At 33.1% G+C, this 16,093-nt stretch overlaps 1 protein-coding gene across 1 annotated transcript; it reads left to right on the plus strand.

Annotated features, from left to right (window-relative positions):
- Positions 1-3,079: 3,079 nt before the first annotated feature.
- On the plus strand, positions 3,080-11,430 carry LOC147404600 (heptahelical transmembrane protein 4-like). Its single transcript, XM_086440629.1, has 4 exons — positions 3,080-3,482; positions 3,600-3,876; positions 8,427-8,730; positions 10,606-11,430. The coding sequence occupies exons 2-4, from the start codon at positions 3,605-3,607 to the stop codon at positions 11,257-11,259; spliced, it is 1,230 nt and encodes a 409-aa protein (XP_086296755.1). The 5' UTR covers positions 3,080-3,482; positions 3,600-3,604; the 3' UTR covers positions 11,260-11,430.
- The last annotated feature ends 4,663 nt before the right edge of the window (positions 11,431-16,093 follow it).

Raw genomic sequence — 16,093 nt, forward strand, 5'->3', positions numbered from 1 at the left:
AATGAACTGATTTTTGTGTGGATGATCTCCTTATCATAGTGAAAGCGCCCTCGATCCGCAGGGTGCGCAGATCTGCTTTTGACTTTTGAGGTTTGGGAGTCGCCACCTAGTTATTACGGTCTAGGAACCGAATAATGACTCTAAAAAGACAAATACTACTAATCTACGAAAGAAAAATACGGGTCCAGGGATCACGTTACGGGGTTAGAAGGTGTTAGGCACCAACCCCGCCCGGCAAACGCCGGTCTCTACTAATTCCCAAATAAAACTACATTGCTAACAAGACCTAAATAATAATAATAAAAAATAGTTACCTTTTCTGAATGCAACGATTTTGTTCCCTCAGATCTGATAGAAAAACTCCTTGTACAGTATTCCTCGCTTCATTCTGTTGCCGGATCTAATTTCTGATCTCTAAGTTGAGGTATCTTCTTCTTGGATCTGTAAATTTTTCTATTTTTTTATGGATTCTAAGGTATTTTAAAAGGATTTTTGAGTATTTTTTGAGCTAAAGTTGGGGTATAGATATTAGGTAAGGAGTTAGGACTTCAAAATTAGGGTTTATAGGAGGTTGGGGAAGCTTTTTGATCTACTTTTTCTAGGATTTATTTTTTCATACAAAAAGAAGTTATAGGGACCCTTATTTATCGATTTTTTTAAGTGCCTTTTAGATAGAGTTAATATTTAATTATAATTATTTTAGAGAGAGTTATTGTTTAATTATACTTGTTTTAGGTAGAGTTATATTTTAATTAAAATTGTTTTAACTAGAGTTATTATTTAATTATGATTGTTTTAAATAGAGTTATTATTTAATTAGAACTCTATTAGGGTTTTGACTTTTAGTCTCACTTGATTGACTTTAAGATTTTGATTTTAGTCTTACTTGATTGACTTTAATATCTTGACTTTAGTCTTACTTGATTGACTTTAAGATCTTGACTTTAATCTTACTGATTGACTTTAAGATTTTGGAGAAACCCCATTTATTATATCTTTAATTCTTTGGGCCCTTAGACGAAGGGGTCCTTTCATAAATATTTGGGCAACCATCAACAATTTTGCCTGAGAGCCTAATTAATTAATTTTTTTTGTTCAAAATTTTAAATTAATTTTATTAATGTTTCACTTTACATTATTTAATATTTTATTTATTAATTTTGAAAATTTTAATTATTAAAATAGTAAAATTACCGTTTTACCCTCGGAGAGGATTTTTTGCTTTTTAAGTTATTTTTCAATGTTTCAGGATATTTTGGAATCGGTTTTTCGTAAGAAATTCAATGAGAATGTTGGTTTTTATCATTTATGAAGTTTTTTGTGCGAAATGGTCATGAACTTTATGAGGGGCATTTTCATAATTTTGTCATATTCTGTGAAATTGACGAAATAATTTATTTAGTTTCGATTTGTTGTTTTATGTGTTTGAATGGGTTTTCCTAAGTGTATTGTAGGTTCTAGGATATTTTGATGTTAGGGGTATTTTGGTAATTTGATCATTTTTTAATGATTTTTACCGTGAAACTTTTTTTTGTCTGTAAGATGATGATTTTTAGGCTTTTGAGATTATATTTTTCTAGCGTAGCGTGATTTCTACAATTTTGTTAATTTGAGATACCTCATCCGAATTTCTAAAACATATCTAGTAGTAAAATAAAGCATTGGAATAAGCATCCATATTGGGAACCGTTGCAATCAGGTTGATGAGTTGATTAATCAGGTGCGTGCAAAAATAGGGTGTCTACACATAGTGTTCATCCTCACATAAAATCAGCCCATTCCAAAATTTCTTGTCCATATATGATAAAATGTGTTGGCTATGTTATTAGCTACATTATTGACTCTTGAACCCGACCCTTATGTATAACTTTTTTTTTTCCCATTGTAGACATTTTAATTATCATATAAATGAAAGGGTATTTGAGGTATTTCAAATATTTTAATAAGATGAGGTGGAATTTAGAAAGAAAATTCAATACTAATGTACAAATTAAGTAATTTTCCTAAAAAATCAATGGCAAGTAAGGCTATGTTTGATAAATTTTCTTGAAAGTGCTCCTATGACCTTTAAGGAGAAAAAGTTAAAAGAAAATGTATAATCACATTTGGGTTAAAACTTTAAAATAGCAATTTAAATGAGTGGTTGATCAAAAATAAACTCTTAAAGTAGAAGTCACAATAGAGTGACTTATTGTGACTTCTACTTTTTAACTTATGCTGCAAATAACTTTTCCCACTCCATTCCATGCAATCGAGCCCAAACCCATGAAATGAAAAAAGAAAAAGAAAAATGTAATTAATAAGAGACGTGTTAACATGCTAATGAAATAAATCCAACTACCTTACTAACTTAACTAAGAATCCACCTCTTACTAAGGATTGTTGAGCTCACCTTGTAGCATCCAAACATGATCCGATGCGACAAGGTTGTAGAGTAGACAATTATATAAATTTAAAAAAAAATAAAATAAAAATTATTATTTTTTATCATTGAATTTGAATTTGAATTTTAAAAGTTATGTGGAAGTTCGACAGCCATCCACTTTCAAAACCTTGGATCAAGCCCAAAAAAATTATGTTTCGATTTTTTTGGATTTGAGTTTCTTCATGTAATGTAAATGCGCTAATCCATTTGAGCTTAAGGTTCCTTCGTAAGACTTAAAATCTTACTAAGTTAAAGAAAGAAAAGTGTTTTTCTATTGAGATACATCTCCCTGTAATTGTTATTGTGTAGAGTAATTGTGAAATGTCATCAAATGCTTAACTTAATATCCATATTTATCGTTTAAGCAAAAAAGAAAAAGAAATATAAGTAATTAAGTTAAGCATAAGTTAAGCAATTCCAATATAGAAATAATAAAAGTGTTTTTATAAAAGTACTTTTATCGGATGATATTGGTCCACCTAAATAAAGTTACTTTTTATAAATCTTTGAATTGATGATGAGTAATGGCGTCGGATGATATTGGTCCACCTAAATGCACCTGATATTTTCTTATTTAATTATATAATAAATATAATGATAAGAAAATATCACTGTCCCTTTCCTGTGACTGTTCCTCAACTTTTCTCGAACTCTGAACCGTACAAACTACAAAGTTGGTAATCAACAACACCATTCCCAAGAATCTCCGCATCTCCTCAACGAATAGATGAAAGATTCTTTCTTTCGTTTTCTTTTATTTCCCTTTTATCTCAAGAACTGACTCCTTTCTTTTATATGATTTGTTCTTAATTCTTATCTCCCATATTGAACGAAACATTAAAAAAAAATATTCTTCTCTTTCAATATTTATCAGATAGTTCTCTCAAATTCCAAGTTGTTCAAAATTCGAGACCACGTGTCACCATTCTGGGTAAAAGTTAGTTTTCCCCCCTTTTTTTGAGTTTTTCTTTATTTAGTTGTGTGGTGGAGCGATTGATTCCAAAGGGATCAAATAAATTGAAACCGGAAGAATTTGATTCTGGGTTTTGTTCCTCAGGTATGTTTTCTTCGTTTTCGGATTTGGGTTTTTCGTTTTGATGTCAAAAGTGAAAGATTTTACTCTATTTGTTTGGTCCATTAATATAATATTGGTTTGGTTTAATTTGTGTTGAAGGGATAATGGGTAGAAGTGTTGAGAAATCAAAGGGTTTGTTGGATACAATAGAGGATCGACGGTTAGATTGTGAAGATAAGAATTTGGTTAATTCGAAGAAAGAGAAAGGGAAGGGATTGTGGAAGAAAGTGAAGTATCAGCTTGTAGAATACCATTCTTTACCCGAGTATTTGAGGGATAATGAGTATATTATCGGCCATTATCGATCGGAATGGCCGCTGAAGCAGATCTTCCTCAGCATTTTCACCATGCATAATGAGACTCTTAATGTCTGGACGTAAGGATTCTTTTGAATTTTTTAAAGGGGTTTCAAATTCTGTTTATGAGTTTTTAATTTCTTTGAATTTGATTGCAATCAAATATTTGTTAATTTGCTAATTTGCTTAGTGTTTGATTGCTTTATTTGGTCTCAAGTTTCACAAATGGATACTGGACACAAAAATAAAAATTCAGGTGCTATTATAACCCATGTAACGATCTCTCAAATTGTCGATGAATCGGAATGAAAAATTTAGGGAGACTCATTGAACAACCTCAATATTGAAAATATCTTTAGGAAATAGCCATTCACCAAAATTTAATCTAGGTCGTGGAATTGTCTCTTGGGCAATTGAAGTTTTGCTTGAATTCACTACTTTTGAGGTGAAATTAATATCGAGAGTCTATACCCTTCACCTTAGCCAGCCTCACCGTAAATGATGTAGGTTATTTGATCTTTTGTAATTTGTCTTACGCTTCCCAATTTTTATTTTTGTGTATGAAAAAATCTTAGATAATTCCTATGTTGCTATAAAGCCTAAAATATTTTTCAAAGAAAAATTCTATTTGAAAGGAATTTAATGGAAAAAGTTTCTTCTAAGCACCAATACAAGGCCTCATACATCCATCCCTTTGATTCAACCGTAGTTGCAGTAACCTTCTACCTTCTAATGTAGGTACAGATCCAATTATCATGTTCTAAATATTTTTAATAGGAACAACTTGTTCTCAGCTCCCTAACCTTAGTTGTTTTCCTCTTCGTGACACTAAGGATCAAATTAGATTTCATTCTGCACCAAGCAATCTTTAGGTACCCTTAGAGGTTGGAGAAATATTTCTTTTATGGTTAGTTTCACCTAATCTTAGTATGCGTTCAAAATTTCTCTCCTCCCATGCACGATCATGATCTCTTCTTGGTTTCTTGATATAAATGTGATCATTTCTATTATATTTTCCTGACAGGTTAGTTACTCCCAAGGTTTTTCATTCCCTGACCGAACCTTTACCAATGTCACTTCTGTCACAGCATTCTAACCTCTGGTTTAGGGAAAAGCCAAGGTTGGGCAAATTGTTGCGCTGATCTGTACTTAGATCCTTTACATATCTGTTATGTGGCGGTAAGGATAGTTGTTTCCACACTCTTGAGTAACAGAGCTACTCTACTCATATGAACACTGCACAACACAACACCACACATGTTTCTTTGGCTTTTGTTATCTTTTACCTCAAAGGTTGTTTACCCTTAAAACTCATTTTTCTGTAAGAACTAGAAGAAATCCTGTTCCTGCACTTGTCGGAAAGGACTATTGAAGCTTGTGTGAGGTTTTCTTTTATGAAACCAAACAATGGAAGGTGTCACCTCAGTGAGGTGGTAAAAGCTGTATTTGGTAGTAGTACCATAGACCTCATATCCTTCACAATAAAATCTATTTAAAAAAAAACCCTTCAAACAATGCATCAAATTTCTGACAGAAGTACTATCTGAGGATAGATTCAGGGTAACTCATGCATTTACTTCTATACTTCCTAGTGTTGTTTATATTGAAGTGTTCATTTCTTAACATTATTCGTCTCTCGCCTGTCTGTTTCCTTTTTAGGCAAGTCTAAATTGCAAAGTTGTGATGCTTTCAGACGTTCTAGTTCTTGCTTTTGAGAACCCTTTCTGAGTGGTGGAAAGCTTTGATGGATTCTTGTTTCTTTCTCCTGCTTTTATACCTGTGTGATAATTGTCTCTTGAGCCATTGAAGTTTTGCTTAAATACACTATTTTGGAGGTGAAATTAAATGTCCGGGTTCTATACCTTTCACATTAGCCAGCCCCACCCTAAATGATGTAAGGTAATCTGATCTTTTGTCTTACCTGATAACTAGTATGGTAGACGTGACAAGTATTAAGCTTCAAAGCTTCCTAAGGCCTTACTGCCATACCCCAATTATGATGCGATAGAGTTGTAACTCACTAGCTATTCCAATCTTCTAGATGCTCACCAAATTTGGAAAAATAAAACAAGAGGTTATTTTTACTTCTTGGAAATCCCTGCCCACATACCATTCAGTATTTCTTGGCCTACCATTGGACAAAGTACCTGGGCGATGGGTCCAATGTGAGTAAGATTGCTTAGCCATGTAAAAAGATGGCCAACAAAGGCAAAATTTGAAATCTGCTAAGCCCTTTATTATCCTTATGTGTCTCCAATCTTTTCAATAGGAGGAGCACTGTTTTTTTTTTTTTTTTTAGAAGCACTCTCTTGATGGATGAATCCAGATTTTCTCAACAAAAAAAAAATCCACCGAGGAAACAGTCTTGAACATCTTTACTAGTACACATTCAGAGAACCTTTCCTTAAAATACCTTGTAAAATAATATTGGAGTGCTCATTGTTCCAAAAAGCTTGTGCAAAACTTCTGAGTCAGAATAGTTTTTCTTTCCTAAAATCTTTTGATCTACAAGGCCACCCTATAGGTTTTCCATCAGGACATTAGTTCAACTTAGTACCTAAATTGGACTACTTATGGTGTCACCCTGAAGCCTTTTCCGGGAAAGTTTCCAACAAATTTTTATGAAAAATTCTTAGATAATTCCTATGTTCTTGTAAAGCCCAAAATATTTTCTCAGAAAAATTCTATTTGAAAGGATTTAATGGAAAAAACAATTAGTTTCTAGGAAAAACGGTTTCTAAGCACCCCATACAGGACCTCATAATCCTATCCCTTTGATCCAACCTTACTTACAGTAACCTTCTAATGTAGGTACAGATCCAACTATCGTGTTCTAAAATTTAATAGCAAAACCGGTTCTTAACTCCCTAACCAAGTTGGTTTCTGCTTCATGCCACTAAGATCAAATCAGTCTTCTTTCTGCGGCATGCCATCTTTATGTATCCGGCTATGTTTGGATTGAGAGAAGTGGAGAGAAGAGAAACTCAGTTTCTCTCCACCATGTTTGGATTGACAGGAGAGAAATTGGGATAGCTTTGATATTTTAAAATGTCTTAAAAGAGATCTAGGGACAGAGTTGGAATTGTAAAATATTGTAAAAGGGTTTCTCTCTATTTCTCTCCAAATCTCTCTACTTTTGGAGAGAAAGAAAACTCACTGTTTTTCTTTTCTCATCTCTCCCCCACTTAACAATCCAAACAAGAGAAATGGAGAGAAACTCATTTATTTTCTCTTGTGGCTAGCCTCACTTCATTCCCTAGCCAAAAACAGGATGAATTCAGAAGTGATTAATCTTTGACCTAATCTTAGTGTTCTATCAAAACCTTTCTCCTTCCGATGCATGGTCATGATCTCCTCTTGTCTGCTGGACCTAAATGTAATCATGCCTATTATATTTGCTTGACCAGTTTAGTCAGTCCTAAGGTTTTTCTCATCCCCTGTCCCCTGACTCAGCCTTTACCAATATCACTTCTCTCACAGCATTCTAACTCTGGTTTAGGGAGTAGCCAAGGCAGGGAAAATAATTGCTTTGATCTGTATTTGGATCCTTTATAAATCTTCCCTGTGGCTCTAAGGATTGTTGTTTCCACACTCTTGGGTAACAGAACTACTCTGCTCAGATGAACATTGCACAACACAACACCACACCACACCACACATGTTTCTTTGGCTTTGCTTTTTAATTTTAATTTTTTTTTTTTTAATAAGTAAAATCCATTAATCAAGTGCAGTCAAGATGACCAGCTGAAAGATACCATACAAGAGATACAAAAGAGAACCACCGAACCACACACATTAGTCCAAGATAACACAACAAACTGGCTCCCATCTAACAAAAAAATCCTCGAAGATTCCCTTGAACTCCCTAAAAACTTTACACCAAAAGAACAGTAGGCCCAACATTGAAAACTTCGCATCCTCTAAAGAATTACACCTACCTTCGAAGATCCCAGTAGTACGCTCCAACCAAACCCCCACAAGATTGCGAAGGGGTAACACTCCACAAAAAGTGTTTTTTTTTTTGTTTTTTTTTTGAAGTATGAAGGTAGTTTAATTTTAAAGCTTATTTTTCTGTAAGAACTAGAAGAAATCCTGCACTTTTTGGAAAGGACTATTGAAGCTTGTGTGAGGCTCCTTTAGCAAACTCAATCAATGGAAGGTGAAGTGTTAAAAGGTTGTATGTGTGGTAGCACCATAGACCTGGGATCAAAACTCAGCTTCACAATTAAATCCATCAAGAAAAAACTCAAACAACGCATCTAATTTCTGACTGAAGTAATATCTGTGGCTGTGTATTTTCTTATAGATTTCAGGGTAACTCATGCATTTACTTTAGAGTATATAATTTTCTGTCAGAACTTCTTAGTGTTGTTTATCATGTAGTGATCTTTTCCCAATATTATTCTTCTCACTCCCATCTGTCTCCTTTTTAGGCCCATCTAAATTGCAAAGTTGTAATGCTTTTGGATATGGTGGTTCTTGCTTTTGAGAACCCTTTCTTAGTGGTGGAAAGCTTTGAAAGCACTGATGCATTCTTGCTTCTTTTTCCTTATTTTATACCTGTTGATAAATTTGTGATGTACTTCTGATGCACTTATACCCCACAATTGGTGGTTCATATTTTCTTCAGGCACTTGATCGGGTTCTTCCTTTTCCTTTCTTTGACTATATACACCGCAATGAAGGTTCCAGAGGTCGTGGATCTCCGCAGCCTGCAACATTTGCCTGACATATTGAAAAGAGCTGAGCTCTTGAGTTGCCTTCCTTCCATACCCAACATGCCTGATTTGCAAAGATTGCGAGATGACTTGAAAACTTCCTTGCCTTCAATGGACATGCTCCCATCACTGTCTAGTTGGAATATTATGGAACTTCTTAGTAATTGTTTGCCTGAGCGATTCACCAGTAGCAACCGTACTGAGGTTTTTGTTCTGGTAATGCCCTTATCCCTTGTTCCCATTCTTTCATGTATTTTACATATTGTGCTTATTTCTAGAAAAGTTACCATAATTGTATTTCCTTTGTAGACTGCTTGGCAGAAAAATGTTCTGGTCAATTTTTTTCTCTTTAGGCATAAATGAAAATTATCATGCCAAATGGTTTTCCTGTTCAAAGAGTTACTTAAGAGAATCATAATTTCTTCTCCTTGTGGTGGTTTCTGTTAGCCATTTGTACTACTCTTTGAAAGTAAGATCATAGAATAGTAGGTCCTTAGGGACAAACTTGTATATTTATTAATTTTATGATGTTTATTTTCTGCCAAACTGATCTTTGGGATTTGTTGCTAAATTTTATTTGGTGTTTACAAGCAATGTTTAGTTGTTTTTGATGAAAAGAACACTGTCTCATTATTTACTTTAGTATTAATTCTTTTTAATCTTGTTATTGTTCAAGATGAAGAATTTGTTTGTTTCAATCTCTCTCTCTCTCTCTCTTCTAATATTTGTTTTATTTTCCTTTCACTATCTCAATTCTATTTGATTAAGTTAATTAGAGAAGTCTAGCATTTGGAAGTTCCCGTCTATGTCACTTTTGTAAGCATATGGTGCAAGCAAAGTAGTTTTATTTTTACTAGCTGTTACCTTCAATGTTACCCATTTTGAGGTAAATGAGTTCACTGTTTTGAAACTTATTTACAACAATAATGTTTGTAGTACTCAATTGAACTTAGATGGAGTACTTGCCCTGTTGTCCAAGATGTACTGGAGTAATGTAACTTCTAAGACACTTTGTCCCTGCTGTGCAAGTAATCTGCAAATGTTATATTTTGTAATGTTAACTAATTTCATTATGAACATTCAACTATTATTTAAAATATATATATATATATATATATAATATATATATTTTCTTTTGAAAAATTTCTTCCTACTATCGTCTTTTCAAATCACTCATAAATGCAGTTCTAAGTATGTCAAAATTGTCTGAAAAATAAATTGTGTTTTGCAGTACAAGTACTCTTGTCAAAAGAGTCACTTGTACCTTCTTGAGATACTTATATATGATTCCGTTCGATGATTTCGACCTTTCTTGCAGTTTACATTGAAAAAGAAATTAGAGTTTTTTGGTTAGTTCACATATTTAAAAGATTTTCGAGTTAAGATGCCCCAATATGGACACCGGTACTGGAAATGAAGATGTGACTCTTCATTTTCCAAAATTCAGGACATGGATATCAAATTTCTCATCCAATATTTTGATTCTATGCTTTAATTTTGGTCTTTTTATGCTAAGCATTGTTCTTTCTATACCATAGTTATAAAATATCTAATATTGCAAACTTTTATGCAGTAAGATTTGTATATAATTTACTATTTTTATGTTTTTTGCCTACAAAACAGAAACTTTTCTGTAGAGAAGAAAATAAATGAGAAAAGAGGAAAGCAAACGTATCCATGCAGTTTCCAACAATGATATTGGTATATTGGTATTATATCATGTGGATACATTATACGTATTCATTGGGCATACTAGAGTATCTGAACATCATAGCCTTAAAAGAAGAAATAAGTTTTGTAAAAAAATCTGGACTTTCTTCAAAGTGATGGAGGAGGCGTGTTTATCTGCACCTGATTTTAACAATTGTTTCATGAGAATTCCTACCATTGAAGTGCCAACTTGGCGAAGTGGTAAGACGTGTGGAGTGTTGTTCCTATGTCCTAAGGTTCAAACTCCCTTGAACCCAACTTCATTTGCTAATCACTAACCTTATACGTATCAACAACAAAAAAAAAAAAAACGATTACAACCATTTTCATCTAATCATATTACTAATGTGATTGTTACCACGTATTTTCTATGAAATGCAGCGGACTGCGAAAGAAGATGTGGCAAACATGATAGCACCCCTGATGTTTAGGCCAATCACACGGTGGCCCTTCTTTGCCTTTTTAGGTGGGGCCATGTTCTGCTTGCTCTCTAGCAGCACATGCCACCTTCTCTCATGTCATTCCGAGCGTGTCTCCTATATCATGCTCAGACTTGATTATGCTGGCATTGCAGCCCTTATTTCCACATCTTTCTACCCACCTGTCTACTACTCCTTCATGTGCGACCCATTCTTCTGCAACCTCTACTTGGGCTTCATAACAATTCTCGGGATCGCAACTGTGCTGGTCTCACTCCTCCCAGTCTTCCAAAGCCCCAAGTTCCGGAGCATTCGTGCTTCCCTTTTCTTTGGAATGGGTGTGTCAGGAGTGGCGCCTATACTACACAAGCTTATTTTGTTCAGGCACCAACCCGAAGCCATCCATACCACAGGGTATGAGCTATTGATGGGTGCTTTCTATGGTGTTGGAGCCTTGGTGTATGCCACGAGGATTCCTGAGCGATGGAAACCTGGTAAGTTTGACATTGCAGGACATAGCCACCAACTATTTCATGTCTTGGTCATTGCAGGAGCATACACACACTATCATGCTGGGCTTGTGTACCTTAAGTGGAGGGACCTGCATGGGTGTTAGAAAATTGAAGAGAGCTGGATTGGAGAGTTGTCTTTGTAATTTTAATTATAGATGATGTAGATGATGCTATGGGGTATTATGTCCATTACTCCTTTGAACACTTCTCATGCTCCATGTATGTTGGATGTTTTATAATAAATTACTTGGGCCAGATAGAGTTCTCTTCGTATTTTTCCTTCTACGTTCACAGATATGAGGTGAGTTTAATTATAGATAATAATTAGGGCTACAGCTTGGTTGGGCTTACCCAAACTCAGCCCGATTGATGGGCCAGTCTGAGTCGAGTTAAGTGGAAGGGTTTGAATATCTCAACCCGACCTCAATTTGGGTTGAGCCGGAGTTAATATTCTCTCAATAATGGATTTAGTGGTTGTATGTGATTTTATTTACTAGTGTTTTTATTTTTTTGATGTTGAAATTTTTAGATATAAAATTTATTTACTGATCAAAATGAAATTATGGTTATTGAACTAGTCAAACTCATCCAACCCGTCATAAATTACCTAACTCGGGCTAACCCAATTTTAGACTCCTTTGAATCCTTTTCTGGCTCCATGTGTGTTTTACATTTGTTGACAGTGTTAGGTATATGTTGTTTTCATGATAAGTTTTGTGATTGTGTGGACGTGTTTGGTTGCTCTTTTGATGGGCGTGAGGCCCTCGTTTAGGGAAAAGCCAATTAGGTTGGTCTTCCTTGGTGTGATATTAAGATTAAATTTTTTACATAAATCATATAACTAGCTATCACTCTTATATTTTAGTCCTATATTTATATGAAAACAATCATAGTTCTTATATATATATATATATATAGATGAAATAATATAGATTAGAAGATGTTTATTCATAAAATCATACTTTATAAAGATAATAAATATTTAATTTCTAAAAATAGTTATTTTAATTAAAATATACAAAATCCATGTTGACTTGGCTGAGTTTTACTAAATTGACCGAGATTTTGAAAATATTGTTCGAGTCATAATTTATCTTGTGAGAGGATGTGGAGCTTGAGACGTATAAATTTGTCTTGTTGGTGAACGATACCAAAAAGACCCGGGCGAGTCATCTCGGTCTCGGCTGAGATTTGAAATCATGCAAGCAAGGTAAAATTAAGATGTGAATGTTTACAAATAAGATTTGGGATCATCATGGTTTCTAATGTCATCCGAGTGATAAACTCAATCGAATCAATTGGGTTTTTTCATTTTTTTATTATTAAAATGATTGTTTTTATAATTTAAATATTCTTTTTCTACATAAAAATATGATATTGTGACTAATAATCCTCTAACCCATTTTATTTCATAAAAAATTATAAAGATTTACATCTAAATACATATTAATAAACAGTGGTGTAGCTAAGATTTTCTTTTATGACGGCAACTATAGGTTCTGGAAGGTTGAAAAGCTTGAAAATAGTAGTATTGGGGATAAAAATGAAGGGATTTTTTTTTTTTTTTGTGAGAGATTGAAAAAAGGGTATTTAGATCATTTCTACTTAGTATATCATAGAAAACCCAAGTCAAGGACTCAATGCCATTAGTTATACAAAAGTATCTCATACATATTCACCAAAACTACAATGCCCTGTTGGCATGTGTCTTCTCTAATAGACTGATGCAAAAACTACCTTATTAACCTATTTTTCAACATGAAACCAAAAGCCCTTTGAGTTCTCTTCCCAAAACAATCATCTTCAACCTCTTGGTTAGAATCTTTTGCCCTAGTTTTCAACCTTGAAATTAATTTACTTTAACTAACTTTCAACTCTGAAGAGCAAGGTAGGACTTTTGAAGTATAAGAGATTAGGACAACATTCAAAATAATGGATTGAAGATGAAGTTAAATAGATTAAAATTAATTTATTATAGATATTGAAGAGTTTCAAGATGATTGGTTTTAGCAAAAAAAATTAAATATTTTAATTTACAAAGTGAAAATGAAGATAGCAAGGTTAGTTTTTATTAGTATATTAAAGAAGAACAAGTCAAAAAGGGACATGCCATCAATTTGAAAACACAATATCCCTCAATTTGAAAAATATTTACCAATTTGATAGAGGGATTTTTAAATCACCCAAAAAATAAAGGGGAGGAGCATGGGAAGTGCAACAACGTCAAAATGGGCAATATGTCATCAAATTTCTAATCACAACTCAAATATTCACGCAAATGTAAGGGGGGGAAGCATGGTCAAAGGGGGCAGGTGGTGGTATCTCAAACATATTCACTAAAGCGGGAGGGTTCTATTATAATCACCAAAAGATAGGGGATTTCTAAATCACCCAAAATTGAGGGAGAAAATTGTGTGTTGGATGTGGGAGGGGGTGTGGAACTAAACAATTCGATAGACCAAGGCTGTTGAAACTTTTGATATTCCCCATATTTAACAGCTTAGATCCACTAGATTTCTCTCATCATCCATTAATTTGATAGTTTTGGCCTGTCGAGAAAATTAAAATTTTGGTAATAAAAAATTCAATGCCTTGGATTGTAAAATATGGGTTTTTTTTCACATTGTACAAACTTATTCCCTATTAATAAATAATTATAAATTGAGTAAAAATGATTTTTCCTGTTCGAGATGAGATGAACCGAACAAGTCAACTCGATATTTGGAGGGGGTAAGAAAAGAGGAAATAATAAGTTTTAAACATTTTTTGGATCCATGCACCTGGGGTAGGGGTGTTAATGGGTCGATTCTGATTCAGTTCCTAAGATTCTAGAAGAGGAAACATCATATTTTTTTTATTCCTATTTTAAAATTATTAGAATCGGAATCAGAATCATCAAAAACCATGGGTATCTATTGGTTCCAATTCTTTTTATAAATAAATAAGAATAAAAAAAAAAATTTCTCGAGTTATGATAACATTCTATTTCCTTTAAATGCGATTTTCTTTTTATTATAAAATAACAAAAATTATCATTAACAAATTATTTCCAAAATGATTTCTTTTAAGAACACAATACATCATCTATAAAAACATAAATAACATAATTACAAATTGTTATAGCAAATATATGAATCGGTTATTTTTCAAAAATTAAAATCCCTCTTCTTCACAAATAATAAACTTATACAAAAGATGAAAAAAAAAAAAAAGTTACATAATATCTATTAACTTTTAAAGGTATCAAAACTTTCAACCACTTGTAATATGAAAAAAGAAAAAAAAAATGGTATGATTAACATCAGACATATAAGAAGGGATATTTTGGGTAGGTGAAAGCTTTTCTTACGGTAAAAGGGCATCATCTATTAAGTTCTTAAGTAATTTTCCCAAAACACAAACCTTTGTCCCAGTGTACGGATTCAACACCAAAGTGGGTAAGCTTCCATTGTATCGTGTAATTTGGAAATGCAACGGAACCTACAAAATCCATATATTAAGAAAAAGGAAAATATCTATTCAATTAATTTGGGGGGCGGTTCATGGGACATATGTAAAAACAATGATTTTTCAAAATATGGGTTATAGACTTTGGATTGAACTGATTTTTTGCGATGATGGTCACTATGATGAGAAGATCATCCTCACAAAAAATCAATTCAATCTGAAAATTTTAAATTCATAAAAAGTGATTTACAAATTATTGATAAAAATTGATAAAAAATCGACAATCCATACTCTAAATCACTTTTAATGGGGTTAGAAGTTTCAGACTAGATTGATTTTTAATCTACTAAATTTATAATGTCAGAAAGTTCACAAAATGAAGGATACTTCCTTTCGATTGTGACTTGTTACCTCAACTCAGTCAACTCTGTCAAATGGTAAGTCTTTTATCTCTACTACACCAAGAATTATCATTATGAACAGTTTTGGGAGTTCTAAACACGTCTAAAACGGTTTTAGGACCGTTTCTGATCAAGGGAAAATTAAATCATAATTTTAAACCTTGACTTGAGTTTTTATCAAATTCATTCAATTTGAAAATTAGCAAGTCAATTAAAATTATATTGAATTTATCAATAATTTTTAATAAATAAATTTTTTTTATTTTTTTATTTTTCATTAAAATATTAATAATTAAATAAATTGGTGAAACTTTTAATTTAAGTAAGTATATTGTTATATGTCAAATCACTTTTGTCAAGTTATTACAAGGGTATTTTGGGTAATTATTTAAAAAATCTTGAAAAAATCCTTAATAGATTAATATATTCTATTAATAGGGACTATTCGGTATAGATTCTCAGTAAAGATTAAGAGGCACGGGGCACAAGCTGTACCTTGCGACTAAAGAATGCTAGTCAAATCAACTAACTTTACAACCTTACTTTTAATCTATCTTATTAAGTACATAAATAAAAATTGAATTAGCTTGAGCAATGGTACAGCTCCCAAACAACGTGTCGGTTTTTTATTGGACAAGAGGACAAAGCTTACACAAAATATCCTGAGTGGCTCGCCATGCAAAGCAGTCAACCTGAAGATGGTAGTCAAACTTAATTTCCCAGTCAAAGGCTGACCTGGCATTTTTAGAGATATTTATTATTATTATATATTATATAATAATAATATAGAACATCCGATCCGCCGACAATGTAACAACCTCGTCCTGATGTTGAAGCGGTTGATATTCCTCGAGATTTATAATTTTGGGTGAGAGGATTACTACTACACCCAAAAAAGCATTCTAGTACTGCTGGATCAGTTCGTCTTTCGAGGACACATTTGGCGAGTAGAAAACAGACTGGCTTTTTTTGTTTCGTGTGGATTGCATTTTACCTTTAACTTTTAAAAGACGCTTTTGACGTTGCTGGTTTCTCTAATGGATTCTTGAGTTCTGACCGTTGGTATTAAATCTCGAAAACTGAGTTGACT

Source organism: Akebia trifoliata, chromosome 4 (assembly GCF_017979445.1).
Source record: "Akebia trifoliata isolate Shusen 1 chromosome 4, ASM1797944v1, whole genome shotgun sequence".
NCBI classification, from domain to species: Eukaryota; Viridiplantae; Streptophyta; class Magnoliopsida; order Ranunculales; family Lardizabalaceae; genus Akebia; species Akebia trifoliata.

Excerpts from the sequence above, each read along its gene's own strand:
- LOC147404600 (XM_086440629.1), top strand. The coding sequence starts at position 3,605 with ATGGGTAGAAGTGTTGAGAAATCAAAGGGTTTGTTGGATACAATAGAG. Across the intron at positions 3,877-8,426 it reads GAGACTCTTAATGTCTGGAC|GCACTTGATCGGGTTCTTCC; the intron begins GTAAGGATTCTT and ends TATTTTCTTCAG. Across the intron at positions 8,731-10,605 it reads GTACTGAGGTTTTTGTTCTG|CGGACTGCGAAAGAAGATGT; the intron begins GTAATGCCCTTA and ends TATGAAATGCAG.